The sequence below is a fragment of the Chenopodium album genome, chromosome 21 (genome assembly GCF_948465745.1).
Source record: "Chenopodium album chromosome 21, dcCheAlbu1.1, whole genome shotgun sequence".
Taxonomy (NCBI): Eukaryota; Viridiplantae; Streptophyta; class Magnoliopsida; order Caryophyllales; family Amaranthaceae; genus Chenopodium; species Chenopodium album.
Genome location: NC_137854.1, coordinates 33,744,064 through 33,770,264, shown reverse-complemented (window position 1 = coordinate 33,770,264; position 26,201 = coordinate 33,744,064). Strand labels below are relative to the sequence as shown.

General features: G+C 35.5%; 1 protein-coding gene and 1 pseudogene across 1 annotated transcript; both read right to left on the bottom strand.

The window, feature by feature from the left end:
• Nucleotides 1-360: 360 nt before the first annotated feature.
• LOC145601953 (enoyl-CoA delta isomerase 2, peroxisomal pseudogene) lies at nucleotides 361-1,560 on the bottom strand (annotated as a pseudogene).
• Nucleotides 1,561-7,649: 6,089 nt separating this feature from the next.
• Nucleotides 7,650-24,828, bottom strand: LOC145600117 (phospholipid-transporting ATPase 3-like). The gene is made up of 27 exons (XM_081656005.1): nucleotides 24,330-24,828; nucleotides 19,902-19,967; nucleotides 19,733-19,794; nucleotides 19,181-19,262; nucleotides 18,878-18,988; nucleotides 18,259-18,336; nucleotides 17,979-18,075; nucleotides 16,958-17,064; nucleotides 16,746-16,811; nucleotides 16,422-16,543; nucleotides 16,185-16,284; nucleotides 15,873-15,950; nucleotides 15,666-15,782; nucleotides 15,390-15,539; nucleotides 15,202-15,306; nucleotides 12,665-12,807; nucleotides 12,112-12,213; nucleotides 11,953-12,016; nucleotides 11,655-11,867; nucleotides 10,720-10,885; nucleotides 10,545-10,624; nucleotides 10,157-10,396; nucleotides 9,741-9,962; nucleotides 9,493-9,660; nucleotides 9,045-9,407; nucleotides 8,350-8,456; nucleotides 7,650-8,231 (listed from the first exon to the last, which is right to left on the bottom strand). Exons 1-27 carry the CDS (start codon nucleotides 24,507-24,509, stop codon nucleotides 7,925-7,927), a joined length of 3,696 nt encoding a protein of 1,231 aa, XP_081512131.1. The 5' UTR covers nucleotides 24,510-24,828; the 3' UTR covers nucleotides 7,650-7,924.
• Between the last annotated feature and the right edge of the window lie 1,373 nt (nucleotides 24,829-26,201).

The window sequence follows — 26,201 nt, the reverse complement described above, 5'->3', positions numbered from 1 at the left end:
CCTCTACTTTAAGGAGTTAGGGCCCATGAGGATTGGGCCTTCGCCAACCAACATGAGCCAACTCTCAACTTGGATATGGCGAGCCAGCATTATGCCAACCACTGACCGTCATAAGCTCTCGTTAGTCGTTACCAAGCTCAATCCGTAGTTTCGTAACCTGCTTGATGAACAGGTCTTCATGATCATGAGTATTTCAGTATTTGTTGTACTACCTCTGTTAACTTTTAGTTGCAACTTTAGAGTATTAATTGAGAGATATTAAATATTTTAAATTTGCAATTAAAAGTTAATAGAGGTATTATTTTTTAAAAAAAACTCTGTAGAGGAAGCATATAAAATGATAGAAAGTGGGGGCTTAAACCTTTTATTAGTATATATATTAGAAATTTAGAGGTATCGAGCGATTAATTAACTACCGTTGACGACAAATAGGGTAAAGATTGTTGCTAAACTGAAAAACAATGATTAATTCAAGAGATTAAAGTTCTAAAATTCATACAAAACATAACAAAATAAACTACAAATCAAACATACTAACATCCTAAATAAATAAAAAAAAAAAAAAAAAAAAAAAAAAAAAAAAAAAAAAAAACAACAAATTGAACGCATAAACAACATAAAATTGATCACAACAACAAATCGAACACAAAAACATACACGAAAGTACGAAACTAAACACAAACACGAACACAACATCGATTCAAAGCCTCGGAACGACGACATTCTTCCTAATCAATCCCAACTCATTACACAAATCAGGATACAACCCTTTTCTAATCTCACAATAAACCTCACCATTCCACTTCTTCTTCAACAATTGTTCCCCCAATTTCACCCCTTTTTCCAGAACTTCATCCCCATTAATCCCATCCACAACTTCATCAACAATCCCCATTTTCACACCTTCTTCCCCCTTCAACTTCATCCCTCTCATCATAATCTCTCTCCTCCCTTTCCACCCAACTTTCTCCCTAAACAACACATTAAAATACTCTGGAAAAGTCATCCCAATATCAACCTCACTCATATACAACACCCCTCTATCCTTCCTCATCACCACATAATCGTGCGCTAGCGCAAGCGCGAACCCACCTGCCGCGGCATGCCCATTAATCGCCGCGATCGTCGGCATCGGAAGAGACACCAAATCCGCCACCAATGGTTTGAATGAATCTACCATCTTTTGTAAGTGGGTTATGAAGTTTCCGGGTTGCGATTGCGCCCATTTTAAGTCGAACCCATTTGAGAAGAATTTGCCGGTTGCGGTTGTGATCAGGGCGAAAGGGGTTTGAGGGGAGGAAATTGATTGGGATTTGATGTCGGCGATGGCGGAGCGGATGGTGGCGATCAGGGTTGGGTTAAGGCGGTGTTCGTCGTTGTTATCGTCGCTTTTAAGCGTCAGGATGAAGATGTTGCCTCGTTTTTCGACGCTGCACATTTTGACGGTTTGAGGATGAAATCTGCTCAAGAGATTGAGGATTTTTATTTTAATAAAACAAGGAATAGTTTGTAAAAAAGATGAGGTTTTGGTTTTATTGGTAGGTGTTACGGATTAGGAGTAATTTTTGGAATAAAGGATTGTTCAAATTTTACGGAGTCAATATATTCAGGTTGATATAAAATTAATTAGGAGAAGATAATGATGCATGAAAATGACTTTCTTTTGAAGGTCAATAGTTTAATTTTATAGCTAGATTCTTGGGGTTATCAACGTCATTTATTACATATTACGTTGTACTCCGTACAATATTTAACTATTTATGTCATTGGTCCCGTTTTGTAGATCGGAAATATAAGTTTTGATATACTCCCTCCATTACATATTACTTGTAACTAGAGTTGTCAAAAACTGACCCGATCCGAGAACTCGACATGAACCGGCAATGATCTGAACCCAACCTGCACTCGGACAATGGGGTGAAACTAATTACCTATAACCCAACCTGAACCTGACCATATGTTAACTGATAATCGATTTGATCCAATACTTTTTTTACCTGAACCCAAACCTGCTCCCGACCTAAGAGTAACAATTTGTACCTGAACTAGTAACCAACTCAATAAGTACCTTAAAATTTCCTTAAAAAGCGTGGATTACAGCTTTCAAATTCGTAATTTTTTGAACTTTTTTCTCCCGAAAATAAAAATTACTGAGATGTTTAACATGGTCCCTAATACCCTCCAAGAGTCTAACTGGGTCGGTGGAATCAACCAATATGAAACGGTCATTTTACGCGTTCGCAACTTGCACTGATTTTGTAAATACAAGCCTACCACAGACGTTTATGACAACATTTTATGATCATATATGCATGGTTTCAAACAGCATTATATGACCCCAAGATGTATCCCTTAGGTTCTCAAGGCTTTTCGCCACAAGCCCCTAAACCTCAAAAATTCCTAAAAAAGCGTGGATTATAGCCCTTTAATTTTGTAATTTTTTAACTTTTTTTTCGCCCGGAAATAAAATTTACCAAGATGTTTACCATTGTCCCTAACACACTCCGGGAGTCCAATTAGGTCGGTAGAACCATACAATATGCCCTTAAACCGTCATTTTACCCGTTCACAACATGCAATGATTTCATAATCTCAAGCCTACCACGGAAGTTTATGACAATATATAATGATCATATGTGGTTTCAAAGGACATTATATGACCCCGAGATGTATCCCTTAGGGTTTCAAGGCTTTTCACCATCGGGCCTCGAAACCTCAAAATTCCTCAAAAAGCGTGGATTATAGCCTTTAATTTTGTAATTTTTTACCTTTTTTCGCTCAGAAATAAAAATTGACGAGATGTTTTCCATGGCCCCCTAATATGCTCTGTGAGTTAAATTGGGTCGGTGGAACCATCTAATATGACCTTAAACGATCATTTTACCCGTTCACAACTTGCAGTGATTTCGTAAACTCAACCCTACGACGTACGTTTATGACAACATATAATGATCATATATGGTTTTAAACGGCATTATTTGATGCCAAGATATATACCCTACGGTCTCAACAGTTTTCACCACCGGGCCTCGAAGCCTAAAAATTTCCTAAAAAAACGAGGATTATATGCTTCAATTTTGTAATTTTTGACCTTTTTGGCTCGGAAATAAAAATTGTCGAAATGTTTACCATGATCCCTAATATTCTTCGAGAATCAAATTGGGTCAGTGGAACCCTCTAATATGCCCTTAAACGGTCATTTTACCCGTTCACAACTTGAAGTGATCTCGTAAACTCAAGCGTAGTATCTCGTACGTTTATGACAACATATAATGATCATATATGGTTTCAAACGGCATTATATGACACCGAGATATATTTTCTAGAGTCTCAATACTTTTCGTCATCGGACTCCAAAACCTCAAAATTTCCTAAAAAAGCGTGGATTATAACCTTCAATATTATATTGTAATTTTTTGACCTTTTTTCTCCCAAAAATAAAAATTGCTGAGATGTTTACCATGGTCCCTAATACCCTCCAAGAGTCGAATTGGGTAGGTGGAACCAACCAATATTCCCTTAAAGGGGCATTTTACGCGTTTGCAATTTGCACTGTTTTTGTAAACTCAAGCCTACTGGGCCCTGAAACCTCAAACTTTCTCAAAAAGCGTGGATTATAGCCTTCAATTTTGTAATTTTTGATCTTTTTTGGTCCGAAAATACAAATTGCCGAGATATTTACCATGGTCCCTAATATCCTCCGGAAGTTAAATTGGGTCGGTGAAACCATCCAATATGTCCTTAAACGGTCATTTTACCCATTCACAACTTAAAGTGATTTCGTAAACTCAAGCTTACCACAGACGTTTATGACAACATATAATGATCATATGTGATTTCAAACGGAATTATATGACCCCGAGATATATCCCTTAGGGTTTCAAGGTTTTTCGCCTCCGGGAGTCCAATTGGGTCGGTGGAATCATCTAATATGCCTTAAACGGTCATTTTACCTGTTCACAACTTGTAGTGCTTTCGTAAACTCAAGCCTACCACGGACGTTTATGACAACATATAATGTTCATATATGGTTTCAAACGGCATTATATAACACCGAGGTATATCCCTTAGGGTCTCAACACTTTTCACCAACGATTACAATAGCCTAAGATTTTGTAATTTTCTGACCTTTTTCGCCCGGAAATAAAAATGCCGAGATGTTTACCATGGTCCCTAATACCCTCTGGGAGTCCAGATGGGTCGGTGGAACCATCCAATATGTCCTAAAATGGTCATTTTACCCGTTCGCAACTTGCACCGATTTCGTAAACTCAAGCCTACCACGAACGTTTATGACGATATATAATGATCATATATGGTTTCAAACGGCATTATATGACCCCGAGATGTATCCATTAGGGTCTCAAGGCTTTTCGCTATTGGTCCTCTAAACCCCAAAATTTCTTCAAAAATATTGCATTGTAGCCTTTAATTTTGTAATTTTTTGACCTTTTTCGCCCGAAAATAAAAATTGTTGAGACCCTCCGGGAGTCCAGTTGGTTCGGTGGAACCATCCAATATGCCCTTAAACGGTCATTTTACCCGTTCACAACTTGCATTGATTTCGTAAACTCAAGCCTACCACGTACGTTTATGACAATATATAAGGGTCTCAACACTCTTTGCCACCGGGCCCTGAAACCGCAAATTTTCCTAAAAAGTGTGGATTATAGGTTATAACAATTACTAAAAATGACCGTTACATATTATTCTCAACAAACTTTTTTTTTTTTATATAGTTAGTTTGTTTTTGTGTGATTTTACAAAATTACACTTACTTTTTTTTAACACACTAATTAAACTACTAATTTTATCTTATGAACATAAAGCCTACATTGATTACCTTTTTTTTTTTTTGTTAACTTGTATGTGACGACAGTCTTAATGGTGATAACATGCATTATAATATCAATATGATGTTTATTTTATTTTTTAATTCTCCTAGTAGGCAAATAATATAACCTCAATTGAGCTATTCCCCTCCATCAAATATTGCCTTGGGCTTTCATTCTATGTGCATATTACCATGGTGTAAAGATGGCACTAGGCCTGAAGTGTGGCATGGCCAGCACAAAAAAGCATGACCGGTACGGTAATGTGCGTGTGGGACGTAGGCCTCATTTATTTGGGAAAAGCACGATAAGGCATGGCACTACCGGATCTAGCTGTCTCGGGCACAACAAAGCATGATAAAATTAATGCAATTTTGCTTACACAAGCAAGCCCAACACCATAGTACGTGGGTCTGGCCCGTGCACGGGCCATGTTGGAAATAAGAAAGCAAAAATAGTAGGGAACACGTTGAATATGAACTGATGCTTTCTAATTCATTCAATAATAGAAAGTTAGGCCATATAAATAACCTTTACAAGATAAACCAAACAACTAAAATAAAGCAACTAAGTAGGAAGTGGGTACTCCAAGATATACTCCAACTACTTAGTTAGCAAGTCCACTAACATCCACTAACAATAGGTAACACATGACTAACGTACTTAATTTGACTAATTCTAATTAACAAATTTAAACTAAGATATTTATCCTAAAACTAAGGAAGATAATTAACCACAAACTTGAAGCACTAATTTCAACACACCCCCTTGCTTCAAAGTTTGTGATAATCATGAAGCACGTCTCTTCAATGTTGTGATGCCCTTCTCATCACCTACACAATTCGTTGTTGATGCACATTATCACCAACCATCAATGTTTACTTGTTGATGCACCTCTCACCAACACACTCTTCAAATTTTGGAGTACTTCCCTCCATGGTGCACTTCTTACCCACAACTCTAAAATAAGTTCTCTTCCACAGCCACTTGTGCCATGTTCTCTTGCTCTTCATTTTTGGACTTACAATTTCTTGCCATGTGCCCAAATTTTTGACAATTAAAACACTTAGGTTTCCCCTTATGCCAACAATCATTTTCCTCGTGACCCATTTTGTGGCAAATGTTGCATTGGAGGGACTTGCCTTTCCCCTTTTAATAAGGAGACCTTGTTAGAAATGTTTTTTCATTCTTGTTTTCACCATCTTCATTTCTCATGGACCTCATTTGATCCACCGCATGTAGTGAATTGATCAATTCTGCAAATGTCAATTTGGAAAGATCTTTAGTATCTTCAAGTGAAGAAATTTTACCTTCATACTTTTCCGGAAGAGTTACAAGAAGTTTGTCGACCACTCTTTGGCTTGTAAATTCTCCACCAAGTAGCTTGATTTGGTTGACCACACACATCAACCGATTCCCATACTCCTTGACACCTTCTCCACCTTTCATTGCCATCATTTCAAACTCTCTTTAAGGTTCAAAATTTGCATGAGTTTGGTTTGATGGTTTCCTTCATACTCCTTAATTTTTTCCCATGCTTCTTTAGGAGTATCACAACCCATAATAGTTGTGAAGATTTCATCCGACACCGCCGAATGTAGACACGAAAGTGCCTTTGCAATTTTTGCCATATCCTCATCATATTTTTTGGTTTGGGCTACGGTTGGATTTTGTGAAAGAGGAATTGGATACACATCACTCTCAATTGCTTCCCATAAACTCATGGCTTTCAAATATGATTTCATTTTGATAGCCCATGTACTATAATTATCCCCTTTGAATGTGGGAATAGAAAGTGAAAAATTGTTTGGGGTAGACATTAGAACTCTCACGATTTTTTAACCTCACAAGCCCTAAGGATCAAATGGCTCTGATACCAATTTGTTGGAAATAAGAAAGCAAAAATAGTAGGGAACACGTTGAATATGAACTGATGCTTTCTAATTCATTCAATAATAGAAAGTTAGGCCATATAAATAACCTTTACAAGATAAACCAAACAACTAAAATAAAGCAACTAAGTAGGAAGTGGGTACTTCATGATATACTCCAACTACTTAGTTAGCAAGTCCACTAACATCCACTAACAATAGGTAACACATGACTAACGTACTTAATTTGACTAATTCTAATTAACAAATTTAAACTAAGATATTTATCCTAAAACTAAGGAAGCTAATTAACCACAAACTTGAAGCACTAATTTCTACAGGACAACCTTTTGAAAATATCGACCTAGCACGCACGACACGAAACCCATGGCCTGGTACTAGGCACGACCTAGAGCCATCTTTACCATGTGTAAAATGATGGTAACAATCAATACGAGAGAAAACTACATAATACGGAGTAATCCACAAGAAATATGAAAGCTATTGGTGAACAATACATAATGATAACAAGCAAGAAACAAACATTAACTGCTTATCTCATGAGCAGATTTTTTTTTATTTTTTGGTGTTTACAGAGCCACAAGGGCGGGTGGTGAAAATCAATCACAGAATCTCCTGGAACCAAGAGGGCAGCTCTAACAATAGAGCTATCCCTCACTCTCATGACCAAAACTATTATTATAAGCTGGAGCAAAATGCAAAATCATTACTCCCTATGTCCCTTATTTAAATGTCTATTTCTTTCATTTATTACTCACATAATAAAGAGAAATAGACATGTAAATAAGGGACGAGGGGAGGAATATATACTCGCATATCTGAATTTGGCAAATAAAGTTCCTTAAATTTTAAATTATTTGATGCTACTTGTAATTACAGCAGCAAGTAGAAATTGTACACATAGAAGAAGGCTTGAAGTGTATCATTAGTCAAGAAGTGTATCATTAGTCATTACAAAATCAAAAGAATGATCACTGTATACTATATTCATCCATATAATTTTACATCAATTTTACACTCATAACCAACTATTATACCTAATTCTGAATGTAGGCTACATCAAAAATGTGATCCTTAACGTAGTGAGAATAAGAAAAGAAAGAAGGGCTAAAAGATAGGGGCAGTACATTCTACACAATCACCTAATGACGCCTGGAGCGGAAGGAATTCTTTGTACAAAAAGACTAAAGAGAAAAACAACTATTTCTTTGGTGGCTTTGCACGTGATTTCATCATGGTTGCTCTCCGGGCTACATCCCATGGCTTATGAGGAGCAAACACACCAGCCTGAGCAGCGAAGAATGACTCGTAGCCAGGAGAATCAAAGGCAAAACCTGTATGTTTTGATCTCTGCCCAGGGAGTTGAGCCAGAGCATAGCTTCGTGCCTCTTCTGCAGTAAGATGATCCCGAACCTCTAAAAACTGTGCCCTATGGTTATCATCAGGTTCATGCTGATGAATCTCTTGTATAATCTGATAATCATATGGAGAAAACCATCTCTGTACACTGAAATCAGACAAGTGAAACACTCAGAAATTCTACCTTACTCATCAATAAATCTGCAGCAGCCATACATTGTACCCAGAAGAATCACGCTTCAAAGAAAAATAATTCAGTGTCTCACCCTTGGTATAGGAAGTCCCCGACAAGAGCAACAACAGGAACCAAAAATAGTGCAAGATAGAAATATGGAGTGCTCATTAAAACAAATATGACAAAGTAGATATTTTCCTGAAACATGATACGTAAGGCATCAGTACACAAGCAAATGGGATCAATACAAGAACAAGAGAAGACCACTAATTAACATAACCCACCCACCCACCCCCCCACCACCCCCCCCCCCCCCCCCAAAAAAAAAAAAAAAAAAAAAAAAAAAAAAAAAAAAAAAAAAAAACCTTGTATTTTCAGCTAATCAAGGTTTGACACTATCAGATACAACAATGTGTGGATTCCTAACAAAATAAAAACACTGCACTTCTCCATCTACTCGACAATTCGTCTCACAAAATTAAATAAAGAACACTTATAGTTTTGACACCTAAATGCTGTGCTCTTGCCTCTAAAGTTGAGTTTTGCATGTTCAGTGGTGAATTTTCATCCAGTAATCCATTGATCAGAATTTTTGTACATATTAGATACTTAGACTAACAACTAAAACAGTGAACACCATTTATGTTCTGTTACAAACAGAGTTTTGCAATGAGCAAGTTATGATTTTGGAGTACATTTTGACAACTGAGCATCTTGAAGAAATCAACCAATAAACCTTTAAGATTGACTCACTTGTGTGTATATACAAAAAAAAGATTGACTCACCTGCCGATCACCGTTAGTCATGATACCAGAGTAACCAAAGATGAAAATGAACCATGCTATAATACTCCCCCAAACACTTATATGGTGCCACCTCGTGATACTATTGCAGCACATGAGAAGTCGTAAATTGACGGTGACAACAACACAGGTGAATGCCATTGTGCTAATGTCCCACAAACCAAACATCTTGCCAGCTGAAGTTTGAGGTTTTGAACCAGATGTGGTAACGAAATAAAAGAAAATAATTGACTGGTACAGGGAGAAGAAGGTCCAAATAGCAACAATTCTCCATTCGAAAAAGGCATTTCTCAATCCTTCCATGTATAGCTGAGGATATTTCTTTGAAAGAGATGCACTAACATCCTGGTATTGAACAAAAAAATTAGCAACAATAACATCATTTCTTATATGAAATTTTACACTCAATAAAATAGTTAGGAAACGCAACCTTGTCAAATAGTCCAAGCATTAGAACAGGCAGGGATGTAAAAAATACATTGTAGAATGCTTGAAACCAATCATCATAATATCTTTGACCAGAGAACCCAGCTTGAAGGGTGAACCAAAATTGAGTCAGTGTAAATGTAAGATTTTTGTAAAAGAAATATGTTACAACCTGCAAGAAAGAGCCCTTAATGTGAGAACCAACAAATGGATAGACAAAGCACAGATAGTAAAGAGACATAACAAGCAAACCTTGCTAATTCTTATATACGACCACCTTCCATGCACAAGCAACAAGTCTGTGAGAAAGCGAAACTGTGCAATTGCGAAATCACTAGCCATGACAGCCTGCATGCCTTCCAGCCCACTAATCCCAACACCAACATGAGCTGCCTGAATCATGCTAACATCATTGGCTCCATCACCAATACTCAATGTGATCTTTTTAGCACCTTTCTTCACCAAGCTTGTTACCTGCAAACATTCAAGAATTATTGAGGCCAATTTACAGCGGGTATATTTTTTTACGACCATGTATAATGAAACCAAAAACATAGAAAACAAAAGCCAAGTCTTCTTTCACACACACATGCTTACAACAACATAGGGAAAACTAAAGAGGTTGCAAATTATAATATTTAAAAGAACAAATTCCTTATATTACTGACCTGCGCTTTCTGAAGAGGAGAAACCCGACAACAGACCACTGAAGCGCAATTTAAGCTCAAATTAAGAAGTGTTCCTCGCAAATTTGGATCTAGTGCATACATCAGGCACTTCCCATCTATTACAAGTGCTAGTTTTGGTCCAACAACAGTACGAAGAGTTTGTTGGGCTTCCTCAATGCAATTCTTCAGCTGTGTTTGGACAGCATCTTTTATAAATCGAGCAGTTTCCACAGGGTCACCCTAACGCATGCAGCATTTGAGAATATATAAGTAAAGAATAAACTTCTTCAGGTGGAAAGCACCCATGAATTAAGAAAATTCATAAAGAGCGGAAGAAAATAATAATAATAAGGTCCAACACAAAATGGACCCAACAAATAATACTTACTCTATCTTCAACTTCTCTAATTTCATCTGTTTCAGAACTAATAATAAATTGTTTCATGTCATTGTTTATCAAGCTGCACGCTGCAAGGTATACAGGATGCAAGACTTTAGATATAAAATAAAGTCATAACACCCTTAGAGATTGCACAAAATTATGCCCAATAAACCAAACTCACCATACGCAATATTTATGGCTGTTTCCATTTTATCCCCAGTGAGCACCCATAATTTGATTCCAGCCCTTGCTAAAGTCTCTATACAAGCAGGTACCCCTTCTTGAAGCTTATCTTCAATAGCGGTGCAACCAATCAATATAAGATCTTTTTCTATTAGTTCAGCCACCTGTACAGCTCAAGACACAGAAAAATTAACCGAACTTGTACACTAGGAGTATTTCCATAACACACAGAGCAATGAAGGCAAACAAAAAATAAGAATTACATAAAGAAAGCCAATTACAAAGCACATAGGAATCATTGTGAATGATTCAATTGGAGCAAGCAGAAAAAGAAAAAAGAAGAAAAAAAAAAAGACACAGTAAATAAGCAGACTAAAATAGGGATGTATTGCTTAATCAGAGAAATTAAAGAAAACAATCACCCTCATTCAAGAGGACGATTCTCCTTAATGCTAAAAAATAACTATCAACTCTTCACAATGCCATTATTACATTTATTTCCCAAACATCTCTACCATTTATAAAAGATCTCCTAGAATCTCCTTATCACCATCCTTATTGTGGCACATTACATGAAATCATGAACACAAAGTCCCAAACCATCAAGAGGACAATAAGCGAACTGATTATGCATAGTGGTTACATCAAAATAGATTCTTAAGGTTACATTGACGTTTTAATGAATAATATCACTTATAAAAAAAAATTAAGGTAAAAGGAGTGATGCATAGCAAAAGTTGTAACGTCTGAAATTGGTATTCAATTAGGAAAAGCATAAACAACACAACATTGGTAACTTTAACAAGCAAACTGTACAGAAAGTTAAGTGTATATTAGACAAAAATTTTCTTGTCAAAATTAAAAATAAACATTTCATTCCAGCCACTGACAGACCTAATTTATTCAATAAAGAATCTATGATTGGATAAATACCTCATCCAGCTTTCTTTCCCGATCCCGCAAAGAAGATTTAGCCTGAATAAATTTTTCATTCCAGGTCTCATAGACATCTGAGCTTATATTTCTATAGGCCAAACATAGTGTTCGTAACCCAGATGATCCAAACTGTTCCAAATGCTCCCTGGTAGATTTCTTTATATCCTCATTCCCTTCTCCTAATCTTTCGTATATGACAGTATCAGCACCCTGAGAGACAAATGTTTAAATGCAATGCTAATGTTACCAAATTTTTTTAAAAAAATTTAGATCAATAGAAGCCATGAAGCAGTACCTTGCAGTACAAAACAAGTCTCCCATCAGGATATCGGCACACTACAGATTGGCGTTTCCGTGTACTGGTGGGCAACAAAACAAGTGAGCTAGATATTACAAATTATCTTCTTAAATATTATACAAGTATATAAACAGCAAAGGTAAAAGAGTAAATCACCTATTAAACTCAAGGACGTTCAAAATTTCATAAGGCACATCCTCAATTTTACCCATTCTTTCAACATGTGACTCACGCACATATATGGTTGTTGGTGTACGCCTGAACGTAATATAAGAAGAAAATGTTAAGATCCATAGACACAGGTTTCTCATGCTTCATCAAAACAGACAAGCATTCCCAAGACGAGTGAAATCAGTTTACTGAGCAGTGAATTTCAAGTAGTATGGCAGGACCAAGGCAAACAGCATATCATATCCCCAAGGAATTTTTACTTGCACAATAAAGCGATAACTGACTTAAGCCTACTGTAGATGCAAACCTCTGATGCTTCTGCTACTAAAATAAACTTCCAAGGGAGGGGGGGGGGGGGAGACAAGTTTTTAAGGGCCCATGTAGTGAGGAGAGAGATGGAAGAAGTGCATATAAGATGAGGAAATAGATAAAGAGAAACCACTGGCCAAATAAAGTTGCATTGCAAGTACTTTTCAAACTTCTCAAAAAGGAAAGTGTAGTGAGTTATTTTTAAAAAAAAAAGTTACAGAATGAAGACCTGTAGAAGAAGAAACCAAAATTCTTAGCTGCAACAACTAAAGCTGCCTCATCAGGAGAAGCTGCTTGGTACACAATTTTCTCAGGAGATTCATCGCCTTCAGGGAGCACTGTATGACAAATCGCGAGGCACCTGAAGAACTCCTAAACAAAAGAATAGAAAAGAAACACAAAAATTTTTAGTAAAAGTAAAATAAATATGCATAGTCATATGCAAAGAAGGATAACGTAGATGTCAATCAATAAACTACTTCCAAACAATTTCACCATCCCCGCACAATACAGCAGCAAACAATGCCTTAATCCCAGAATGATGGAATAGGTTACATTGACCAAGATTTTATCTCCAGTAAATTGTTGACAAACATTCCCACCATCACAGCCCAACACTAACAACATTTATAAATTCAGATTTCTATCCCCAGAGAAATTCCCATCCCGGAGCTTTTTTTCATTCCAAACTCTCTTCACATATGATAGTTTTTCTATGCCTGATTGGTACAAAGATCTGGATATACTTTTGCAGCAACAAGAACAAACTGCAGTACAAACTAAAAAGCCAAAAGAGTTATCCTCAGCCTTTTAGTCTTAGTAGTAGACTGTTTTAAGTCCTCGGATACAATAGCAATTACCCCAAAGCAAAGATATGCACGTTTAAGGAAAGATGTGAAAAATGAGACCTTGAGGGTTCAGAATTATTAGTATCCCACAGCTGATCACTTTGCCCTGTTCATCTTCAAAGTTGTGGATACTCATTTCACTCAAGAGGCACTTGACAACCCAAATGAAACTACAAATCTTTCTAATGGAATATTTTTTTAAAAAAAAAGGTATACTCAAGGAAAAACAAAGAGTTAACATAATCCAAAATCTGGCTCATATACAACTCAGGGATGAGCCACGTGCTAAAATACAGGCAGTTCACCAACAGTTAAATTCTATCTCCTATCACCTAATGTTAGACATGCAAGTTGTGTTTCTCATTTACTTTTGCTTCCCATTTAGTGCTTAATAAGGGGTGTGTGAAACATAAAAACGGTGGGCCATAAGTCCCTTAGCTCCATAAGCTACTTCTTTTTTTATTATATTTTTATCATATCCGCATTTTCTTATTCAATTAAATTATTACCTCCATTTTTTTATAACCGCAACATGCCCTCTTGGCACGCATTATGAGGAAATTAGATAAAATAAATGGCAATTTTATTAAAAATAATTTAAACACCAGTTTCCCAGCCCTTTCCTCATACCCATGTTTAAGTTATTTTCATTAATGTGTCCATTAACTTATTGGATCTCTAGTTCTCTATCCTAAAATGAGTACCAAGGAAACATGTTGTGATTATATGGGTGGGTGGGTGTGTGAAAATGCAGGAAGTGTATAGTAGCTACTTACAGCAATTTACCAAATATTCTTAATACTATTGTACTTTTTTATAAATTATTTCTTGTAATATTGAAAATGATAGCAATGGCAGCCAACTTTGCTCCATACTTCTATTAGTGACCTACTGCATTCACAACCATCAGATCTTAATCAAATAATCCAAGCCAGTCATTAAATAAGCAAAGCTTTTATCAAAATGACAATAAGCCTACATTTAATACCCTCACCTTCTCTTTCAACCAATCAGCAGTGTCAATTTGTATCACTACTCTGGCCACCTCCTTTTACCTTTCTCACTTTCTCCCTCAATATCTCTTGTTCCCCGGAGTTTCTCTCTTCTACTTTCACCCTAAACCCAAATGTCACTGCTACATTATAGCCCCTAGTGATACAATTATCAATTAACATGATCAAAATGATCAAAGCAAAGATAGCAGCTAACATGTGGTCGCATGATACCACAGTACAGGTGTGACAACCACTTTAGAATTGAAAATTTATGAGAAGATTACTAAAACCCTGCTACTGATGCAGGCAGAAAAATACGAAGAGAAATCTTTTCATCAAGATAAGCAATGAAAAATGTTAAATTAAGAGGGCGGGGGGATAGAAATGAGTTATCAGTGAATGTACTCCCACAAATTTTGCATAGAAAGCTCAGTATATTAATTTAGTTAAAAAATAATAATACCTTGTAATCACTATCAGCATCGCTGTAACTGCCTTCTCACTAGTTATCATCTTTGGAATACAATTACTTTTGTCAATTTATTACTAACAAAACTAAAAAACTTCTCCAACTAACTTCAATCTCAAGAAACAAAAATATTACTCCGTAATTATAAGGAAAGTTTTTGCTTATTCCTTTACTCCATACTAAATATGTTTTCCTTAAACAACAAAACATATCCGGTCTATTGGAAACCCTCTTTCAAAATCTTTGGACTGATGAGAGTAAGGCCATGTACTTACTAGATGGGCGTTTTAGTGGTGATGACAATCTACATATAATATGGCCAAACTAGGTTGTGTGCCCAAAGCCAAAAACTTGATCCGCATAAAACAAAATAGCCTATTTAGACACCATTCAAAAATATGCAACTCGAACAAAACAATTTCATGTTTATGCTCGTTCATATAATCAAAATTACCCTGCAAAGATCAGGATTAGGCTCATTTCTCCATGCACCACGCATAAGCTTAACATCGTCAAAATTGAACCCTTTTTCTTGAATTGCATTAGCTGACTTTTGTACCTATTAAAACAGTCCTGTGTTGAATTAGAGGAAGAATATATATGCAAATCATAGACTTGACCTCCGGAATATGCAAATCATACCTCCGGAAGTTTAGTGCCAATGCGCTCAGCCAAACCCTTCTCTATTTCAGTTATACCAGTTCCATAGACTTGACCTCCAATGGAACATTTAAAGAATTCCATCAAGTTTTGAGTAAGAGTCCCAGTTTTATCAGTAAATATGTATTCTACCTACAAAACAGTGATGAAGAGTTAGCCCACTCAGAAGATCTAATAACAAAATGGCATAGAAGAACACAAGTAAAGAGATAACTCCTGTAAAATCCTGGAAATATTCTAGAGTTCCAGATTATATACCTGTCCAAGTTCTTCATTAAGATTCGATGTCCTAGCCAATGCAGGCGTGTTTGTTTCAGCATGATACATATTCAAATCATTATTGATAAACTGAAGGGACTGTATAAATTTAATCCCCTGAAATGCCAAGGAAAAGATTTGCTTAGTCATCTACATTCTACAAGTAACATGCTCTTGGAAAGAAATTTCGCAGATTTTCCAAGTTACCTCAATTGAAACATAAAGTGATATAGGGATGATAGTTGAAAACAGGGTGATCAAAGTAAACATTGTCAAGATCATAACCTGCAATAACCATGCATATAAAAAATAAAATAAATTAAAAAATTAAAATAAAAAAAAAAAAAAAAATAGCCAGGAAAGAAGAAATATTGAGAGCAAAGAAGAAAATCACAATAACAGATTAACAGATACAATCATACAAATGGAGACATGCAAGCGTGCCCTCAGAAAAGCATAAAGTTATCTTCTTTTTAAAATTTAAAGTTTATGTATGGAAATTTAAAGCAGAAAACACACCAAAAATCTGTTGCTTGGATCAAATTGACGTTCATCAGCTCCATCTAAAGTTCCTTGAAGAAGTCCCAAGTAAAAATACTTGCGGTTTATAAAAATACCACTGAGACACCACAAAAGTCTTAAGGTATGAGCATAAAATGATTTCAGAAAAATTACAAGAATTAAGTTAGCAAGTAAAAGGGCAAAACAGGTTCATTAACTCATATTAAAAAAATCCTAATACACAGCATACTCTACCTGCCTATGGATCCAATGAGGCACATCATAAATAATGTAGCAAAAAGAGCAAGAATCAATTTGTCAAGCTTCCTTTCCAAGGTACTTCTCTTTGAAGGAACATTCATAGTATTCATCATAACCTGTCAATTGAAACAGGGTTACCCTTAATAGGTCATAACAGACAGCAATACACTATCTGTAAGAGAAATTGGAAAACCATGTAGGTGAAGAATATGTTGCACATTCCAATAAAATTCTCTCGAAATACAGCCAACTTTATAATATGAAAAAGAATGAGCATATCTGCCAAGAAACTCAAACGCACGCGACACAAGCACATACCTTAGTCTCATGTCCAGAGTATATCACAGCACCAACAATGTACTCAGTATTTCTCAAACTGCAACCCTTTAGTATAAACAAATGAAAGAGTCAATGTCCACTCTGTCAGGGAAGAAAGGGCCAAACATATCCATTCCTCATCTAAAAAAATCAAGGCATTGAACATAAAGATACATTACAACAACATATATGATCAAGATATTAGGCCATACTCTGAGCAAAAGCTGGTTCGGCGATAGAGGTAAAGTCTGCTTTTCAATAATGAGGTTGCCGGTGAATGTATACAAGGAATTATTAGGTTGTTCGCATTGTACTTCACCTGGGGAATAAAATGGCTTGATAAGCAAAGTACTCGCACACAAGACTAGACAAATCATAACCTATTCGTTAGATCTCTTTTAAAAACTTACTCCCTCCCCCCCCCCCCCCCCCCACCCACACACACACAACAAACACACTACATTATAAGATGCAAAAAGGATGCACCAAGGCAGCAAAGCTACATCCAGGCAGCAGACATTTGGTTCTATTAAAGTAAATCAATGATTCACTAAAAAACTTAGGGGAGGACAAGAAAACGGATATAGCTATGTCTTCCCTTAAATTAGAGGTGATCACGGGCCACGCTTTGGCCCAAAAAAAAAAACTGCTATTTTGGGCCAAAAAAAAGACCTTGAATCAATCAATTCCTTGGTTCTTGAACAGCAGGCTTTTCAGGCCAAAATAGTCTGAAACTAATTTTAAACTAAAAAAAAAATTCGTGCTGCCAATACCCCAAAAAAATAAAAACAAATCAGGCCAGGCCCAATAATTATGCCCAAACCCAACGGCCAGGCCAACTATGATCAGATGTAATACCTTAAATATATGGTACTTACAAAAAATAAGTGTTCAAACATGCAACAGGGACAGCTTTGAAACACAAGCTGAAGAAATGCATCAAGCAAATCAAAGTTGACAGATTCTAAATCATAAAGTATTAAAAAAAATAAAAAATAAAAATAAACGCGTAATGCAAAGGGGGGATGATTCAATTTGTCCACAGCAATAACATGCAACATGCTAATAGCACAATTCATATTTTTTTTAGTCATGCATCAGTAACCCAACCATCACTTTAATGTTTGAAAGAAAACATGCATAAGGTATATTAAAAGTTTCAGATTTCAAATAAAAAATGTCATTCTGAACCTAGAAACAACAAAGACCAAATAAATCAACAATAAAATAAACCTTTAAATTCAGAGGCCTTCTCAGGCGTCAAGAAATCCCATGTCTTCTCCAAAGCTTTCCGAATCTTCAAATTTGTTTCACCATCCAAATTTGACGTCTGTAATAAAAAGATACTAATCTAAATGTTCTGAAATAGAATGAAATGATACTACAAAATATATACACCCAAGAAAGGGATAAGACCGACCACTAACGAGGTTATACAAAATAATATATTCCCACATACTTCAAATAAAACAACATAATTGGTTGACTATTATATTCAAGGACATCATATTACCTCAACATAACACACGCCATCTGCATTTGTGCTTGCAAGAAATAGAATATCTGCCGGGAAATACCCATCTTGCTTAACCTGCAAACAAAAAATTTAAACTACTTAATCTCTTACAGTCTTAGTAATTAACTTGATTTGAACATCAGTATCTATTTTGATTTTATAAGTTTGAAGTGTATGGTTTGACAAAGATCATGACAGCTTGTGGTTGTCAAATCTATGATGCGTGGACTTGTATGCAGATGTCCAACACTGGTATGGATCTAAGAGTGACACAGAAAGACAATACTTTGACCAAATGCTGACACAATTATATAGTTTCTAAAAAAAAAATACACCTGGATATTATAGATATATCATATATGTGTAAATTTACAAGACTCCACGGCTATTTTTGTACTAACTTCAACAGTTCTGTACGGCAGTTAATTTAGGAAAAGTTGGCAAAAACTACACTATACTTGGCACATAATTTAAATCTTGTAACTCAAATTTTTGCTACAAACTCAAGGAAATCCATCACGTGCTTCGTCAAAGGGGGGGTACTTATCACATTCTATATATAATACAACCACATAATTTGAATCCTATAAAATTGAAATAATCGATTAATACTTACACGGACAATATCGCCAACCTGCAACCTTTTCCAAGGAATACGTTCCCACCTCTGTCCTTGCAGTACATCTACAAGGGTATTGTTCACGGACAAATCATTCTGAAATCGCTTCTGTCAAACATGAACCAAAAAAAAAACAAAGAGAATTTTTTTATGAAAATCAGTGACAGCAAGTAGGTAAAATGCAAGTATACAGAACAGGAGTAGAAAAGAATGACCACAGATTACCATAATAGGTATCTTTTCAGAAACCCGTAACTAAGAAAGACAAAGTAGTTTTAGTAATAACTGAGTGAAACTCACCCAATCTTCAAATGCCTCTTTCACAAGGGAAATGAAAAGCACCATACTTAAAGGGGCCACATTTGTAATTGGACTCACGGGACTGCAACAATAGAAACGAAATATCACATCCATATGAAATTCATAAATTTCATGCAGAAAGTACAAAATATAGAATTAAGTAAGCAAATGACAAAGAAACATAAAGGAACAAATCAATCAAAGAAAATAAAGGAATAAATCAATAAAAGAATTGATCCCATCTCTTTGAAACAACAGTTGACATAAAAGGCAAATGAGAAATACCAGAAGGAAAACAGCAGTTATAAAAATGCAAATGTGCCAGGCCTATCTCTTATCCTTCAGGCAGGTTGAATTGAATTGATCATAGAAGGTCTAATATTATTTTCCACATAGATATATTCATTATTATTACATAGTTACAATGTACATCAACAATACTCATCAATTAGAACTAATGTAATTGCCAGGCAATTTCATGATGACACCTGCAACAGTTTATAGTACATATGTGTGGGAGTGGATTTCCACAGTTTGCAGTGAAGACTGTACCTCATTGGTGTCCAAGATAAAATGGATATTGTCAGGAAGTACATATTAGCCACCCGTCTAAACTGTCATAGTGATAAAAGAACACTTCATAAGGTCAGAGACAATGAACTGCACAAGACATATAAGAGTAACAATACTTAATCTTCCATGTAAAGATATAATGGTATACCTGTTCAAACAACCCTTTAGGCAAAAAGGTAAGAACATTGTACTTTGTAGTTGACACGGAATTCCCCTGAAAAAATCAAGCCAATAGTGTCAAAAAATTCTCCTTCTCATCACAGCAAACAAAATAAACTCCTGAAACAAACTAAGAAGTCAAGATACTGAGGTAGTCCACTACCTGTATAACAATAGGGAGTTACTTTCTAAGTTGCAAAAACTAAATGTTCATAATTTCATATCGTACATCAAACTATTTCATAAATTGTTTACACAAACTCATAAATTGTTTCTTTCGCCAAAGACAATGGCACAACTATTTCATTTATCTAAAAATATGAGTGATACATACATACCAATATAGAAGATATACTCCCTGAGTCCCTGAATATCTATTGTTTTCCACAGTAGAATTGGGCACACATTTAAGGCTATGAAATAAGTGAGCCACACCATGTGATAGTTGGAATAATTATAAATGGATAGTGAGGTACGTGGAAATCTTAGGGATGAAAATAAAAATAAAACAAAACATAAAATGAGTTTTTTTCCCATAATTGTTTATTTGTAAAAGTAGGTTTATATATTTAAAAAGCAGTTTAAGATATCCTTTACTGTGTTGAAAACAGTAGGGGAGGAAGTACTGGTTTATGTGAAGTAGACACAAATGACCATATATTCCCTTATTAATTAAAAAGAAAACATCTATATTTAACTAGGAAATGCATACACTAATTCTGAATTACAATGACCTAAACAGGGTGGATCCAAATCATTCCAATAAAGCAATAAACTTAGTTGGTTTGTTTCCTTTCCTCATAAGCGAACCAAACAGCCCCTTAACTAAAGTTAATCGGTATACTCTGAACATAAGGCCCTAAAGGCCATATCCCAAAACAGGCTACCTAACAAAGTATTCGCTCTACTTTTTAAAAGTGAAATGTTTCTCGTAGGCAGGTATGCTAATGCAAAACTTTGACCAATATTATCTTTAATTATCAACAAGTAAAATTTATAGCAATTAAATATTAATAAACTATTCATTGAAACGATACCAACAAGTACCCACAAGACTAATTTATCCTTTTGTATAAACCATTGACATTAGTCAAAGTGGATGAAATAAATAGTGTAAAAAGTCAAAAGTTTCATTATTTTTATTAAAACAAAAAAGAGGGAGTAACAATTATTTCCATATTTTCACAACTAAAAAATCACAACGAACGAAAATAAAGCATAACATTTCGAAGACAATATCCACCCTAAAAAGTGTTAGTTTCGTGTCAAGAATCTCGGACACTAATTCAACCTTTTTTACTTTGTATTAAACAGTGTTGTGTCGTGTTGACTTATTTAACTAAATGGGTTGTAAACCCTTGACACTAACCCATTTTTTCATGTCCGGTTCATGTCTTTTTGTCGTTTCGTATCACTTGGTACTAGTTCTAACAAACACCATCAAGCTGCTACTAGTCTAGTGTTATGTATACATTACATTGCAAGAAACCTCTAAAGTATTGCATAAACAATCTTGGTTTTCCCTTTAAAAATTGTGGAATGGCTGCAATTCAGATTTTGAGGGGTTTAAAAAAGGTAAGAAGAAGAAGTTTTTCTCAGGACACTTATTTAAAAATCAGCAAAGACAAACTGACTCTCAAAGAGCATGCATGGTCTCTATGGCAAAGCAGATCTCAAGGGTCCTTTCACAAGTCTCTTTGTCTTCTCAATTGTTTTGGGACAAAGTCACTTGTTTAGCTTTGTTATACGCTAAGCGTCACAGTCTACGTGTCTTGTCACTAAATCATGCAGCGTGCTTTGGCCTATCCAGTGACAAGGGCGCAAGCCTTATAATGAGAAGACTCTTAGAGCTCGATGAAGCAGAACTGAGTATTTGATTCAGAAAGGACACTATTGTCCATTGGCGACAAGAGCAAGGGATGAAGGTCAATCAGGGCGCTTGCGTGAGCAAGGCGCAGACACAACCAGGGTTGATAACGAGAATATATCTATTATGAGGGTTTATCGGAATTTGAGGTGCTTTAAAACGAGTGGCACTACAAAAATATATAAAAGCCTAAAACACAACACAAGTATTGACGCAAGACAAGAATGGATAACTCCCATTCATTAATCATCACTCCGAAATGAGATATATTTCGTAATTAAATAGTTTCCCAATTGCAATTGAACAGCAATTGGCAAAGCCTATAAACTTAATGAAAAGTAAAAAAAACAAAATCATTTTAATATTGAAAATAAGTTACATTCTAACATTAAGGCAATTGAGGAGAGTAACTTTATTGGAGAGGTTCACAGAAATTAGGTTAAAGAGTACAACTTTCCCTTTTGGTTTCTACTCTTTCCTTCAACTGATTTATTCTTTTCTTGTCAAAAAAAAATGATAAAAAGAATTCCAGGAGCAACTAACAAGACTAGGAACGCCCAGTTAGTTGAATTTGAAGATATTCAACACGCTTGACCCAAGCCATTTAAGAGGTATGGATCATGTATACCATTAGTCCCTACATCCAAAAAGTAGGGCAGGTGACCTTTACAGAGTTTGTGCAGTAAATTCTCGTATGTAACTGGTAAATCCAAGTCTCATAACATACTTTTATGTCCAAAAATTGGACATAGTACTTCACATTTTCACATGACAACAAGAAATGCAGGTAACATCAGTTGAAACTTGAAAATTATCATGTTTTCTCAATTAACTTAGCATGTGAGTGGGAACATTACTTCTCACCCAAGTTCAAAATCTAACTTCTAAGAATTAATTGCTACCACCCACTTTAACATAACAATTACGTAGTATAAGATTATATAAAGGCATTCTCGTCAGCAAGAGCTTGAAAGTTTAAACGCCTAAAACTCCATCCTCGTTCCTATGCATCTCTTAAAGAGTACAGCAAGAGTATCATATTATATTCCTTTGTACTAAGTGACAGACAATTAACACTCCCACCATTCAAGTTCCATCTTTCAAGTTTATAAGTTTTTTTTTTTTTTTTTTTTTTTTTTTGGAGCAAATATGACCCAAGAACAGCTGTATTAAGATAATAAGATGTACGGGATTTGTAAAGTAGCATCTTGAATCCATAAAAAGAATGATTAATAGTTTCTTCTCAAGCTTCAACTTCTTCCATTAGGAGATTCACAAACTAGTGATTGAGACCAAAGCCGAGAGCTAAAACACATTTGCTAAGGAAGAACAAAGAGTCCGCAAGTCAACAGCGAATCTTCTTACAAAAGAATCATTTTCTTTAAAAGAACAGAGAAGTTAGGATATAATCTAGCACTCTGGCCTCCGTGTAACCTAGCACAGCAATTTCAGGGTTTGTGGTGACGCCTTGTAATTCAGCTTGTTGTGTTGGGCTAAGTTACCAAATATTCGAGCCTAAAAAATATCTGCTCTGAAAAGTAATACATAAATTCCCTTACTCTATACCTAGTCTCATTCTATAATCTAAAATCCTCAAGATTAATAAAACCTCCTCTCTTATGCTCGGAGGATGTAACTAACATGTTGTTCCTCATTCAATATGCGAGTATTAGTTAATAGAACTCTCTTAAACTTCTGTGCATACATTATACTCTTAGACCATCTCCAATGGTGAGGCTCAAGTGAGTATTTTTAGGAGAGAGAGGGTATTTTTTGCAATGCATACCAATAAGTTGGTATCTAAACTTAGCAACTCCAAAAGAAAGTTGCTAAGTTTAGATACTCAAATTTGAGTCTCATTTGACAAAAAGTGTGGGCCCTTGTCAATATTCTAAAATATTTTGTAATTTAATTAAGGTTAATTTTTATTTTTTTTAATTATTTTTTACTGTTACAATAATTGATGGGTCATAAATTGAAAGTGACATTTGTATATTTTAGAGAGTCACACCATTGGAAAATTAGACTTAACATGAGTTGCTAAATTGAGAAGTGAGTATGATCTCACCATTGGAGGCAAAAAACAAATCATTTTGTATTTCAATACTCAAAGTTGAGTCTCACCATTGGAGATGGTCTTATAACAATCCCAAACTCAACCTCCAATCCACTCTCATTTCTCATTTACCAGGAAAAAAAGAGCCGAACTAAAACTAAAATACACTCGAATTCGGCACGAGTGGTCAACCACCATTTCTTTGTTCCAAAAATGTTGAAAACATGTCCAACAAACTCCAAATTAGCAATTTCAGAGGGTTTATAAGGGTGCAATGCCAATTTGCCATCCATATAGAAATTATTTTTATAAGCGCAAATTAAAACAAACGCAAACCTATATTCAGCATCCAATCTCAACCAGCATAATAAGAGCTTAAAACATAATTGCAAATCATAAAATGTATACTAGTACATAACAAATCACGAAATTGCACAATAAAACCGCAAAATTGAAAAGAAATAAAATAAAATAAAATTCAAGCAAAATGAAACCTTGAATTTGGCAAGGGAATTGGTATCACGATCATTGCAATAGATAGTGCGATGAGTAGGAGCCTGAGGCTGAACACGACCGAGTCGAACCGTTCGAGTGGAAGAAGAACGATCCAACCCAGAAGAATTCCTGCTGAAACCCGATCTCGATGACGATTGAATCCCATCCCATCCCGCCATCACCCACCTTCTCTTTCTTCTTCAAATTCAACACCTTCCAATCAAATTCAACAATGGCGGAATTTTAAGGGAATTTTTCAAATTTTATTATTTTTATTTTAGGAATTTTGAAATCGGGAATTTGAAGAGGAAGATGGAAGGATGTAGTTCAGAAATGAGTGGGAACACCAAAAGATTCACCCTCCATTTGTTGGTAGTTCGATCGCCTGGGTTGAATGGGTCGGGTTGAAGTTTTTGGTTTTCAAGTTCGGAGAAGTTCCCCAGACTTTTATTTTTAATTTTTTGTTTTATGATTCAGGTCCTTTGAATTTTCGGTCTTCGCTAATTGTTTAACGGCGTTCAGGATTCTCTCTTCTGCGTTTAATTTCACCGCCGACGCGATTCTTTACGCGTGAGAATATATACTTGTACTGTATTTTTTGAAAAAAAAAATGTCTAGTGCATTAAGGGGGTGTTTGGTTCAAGCATATTAGGTATAAGGTATGGGTTTGGAATGACCAAAACCCATACCTTGTGTTTGTTTCTTGAAATTTCATTTTTCAAACCCATACCTCAAACCCCCAAGGTATGGGTTTTTGAAACCCAAGGGAGGAGGTGGGTATGGCTCATACCCATACCTTTAGGTTTAAAATTAAAAGGAAAACCATCATTCCTAGATAAAAACCAAACACATGAAATCAAGTATCAAGTTCCAACCCCATACCACCCAGGTTTCATTCCTCATTCCAAACCCATACCATTGTTTGAACCAAACGCCCCCTAAAAGAGGTGTCATTTGGTTGACAACAAAAAACATGGTTGGGGCCTTGGGGTTCAATCCCCACTAGGGACACTTTGAGAGTAGAGATCTCTTACTCTTCCCCCTCACTTTCAAAGTGTCTAACCCACAAATACCGGACTAAAAAAACGGTGAGGGTTGAGGTACAGTCAGATTCTTTATCCTTACCTATAAAAAAAAAATAAAAAAATAAAAAAAAAAAAAAAAACCAAGGGAAGTTAAAATTCAAGAATTTAAATTCCCTTGTGTTTTTTGTTTGACAAATTCATAAAAAGTATAAACTTCTCACAAAATGGAAGAAGTTAATTATCTCGAGGGACTAAGATAATTCCTATAGTTATCAAACACAATTTAGCATTTTTTAAAAATTCTAATTACATGGGAATATAAATTTCCAAGGAATTTGCAATTCACGCATTCAACCAAACGATTCCTTAATGTATACTCACACTTTTTGAATATCAACTTTACTGACCTAGTCACTTTAAGGTCACAAGTTTGACTCCCATTAACTATGAAATGCTTGGAAGTAGGGGGATTCCCTTATCTCAATGCTATTATTGTACTTCGTAGATGCCTTATACCATTCTTAGTGCTTGTTTGGTTTCCAAATGAATTAAATTTCAAAAAGATAACATATAGTATAATTTAGGTAATTTAATTTACACATGGGATTCATACATAAATTCATAGGAATTTTCAATTCTCCCACTTTTTATGCACAATCAAATGAGATCTTAAATAACATCACTCGTTCCAAAAAGAAGGAAAAATTGTACTCCCTCCATCCCCGAAAGAACGACCCATTTGTCCTAATTTTAGTCCCAAAAAGAATGACCCATTTGCATTAAAATACCCACCAATTTGCAACAATATTTGTGCAAAATTAGCTTCCCCATATAAAAATTTGATTT

Coding starts and splice junctions, on each gene's coding strand:
- LOC145600117 (XM_081656005.1), bottom strand. CDS start 24,509: ATGGCGGGATGGGATGGGATTCAATCGTCATCGAGATCGGGTTTCAGC. Junction 10,625..10,719: donor AGCCATAAATATTGCGTATG/GTGAGTTTGGTT, acceptor TATACCTTGCAG/CGTGCAGCTTGATAAACAAT. Junction 9,963..10,156: donor CTCCTCTTCAGAAAGCGCAG/GTCAGTAATATA, acceptor GAATGTTTGCAG/GTAACAAGCTTGGTGAAGAA.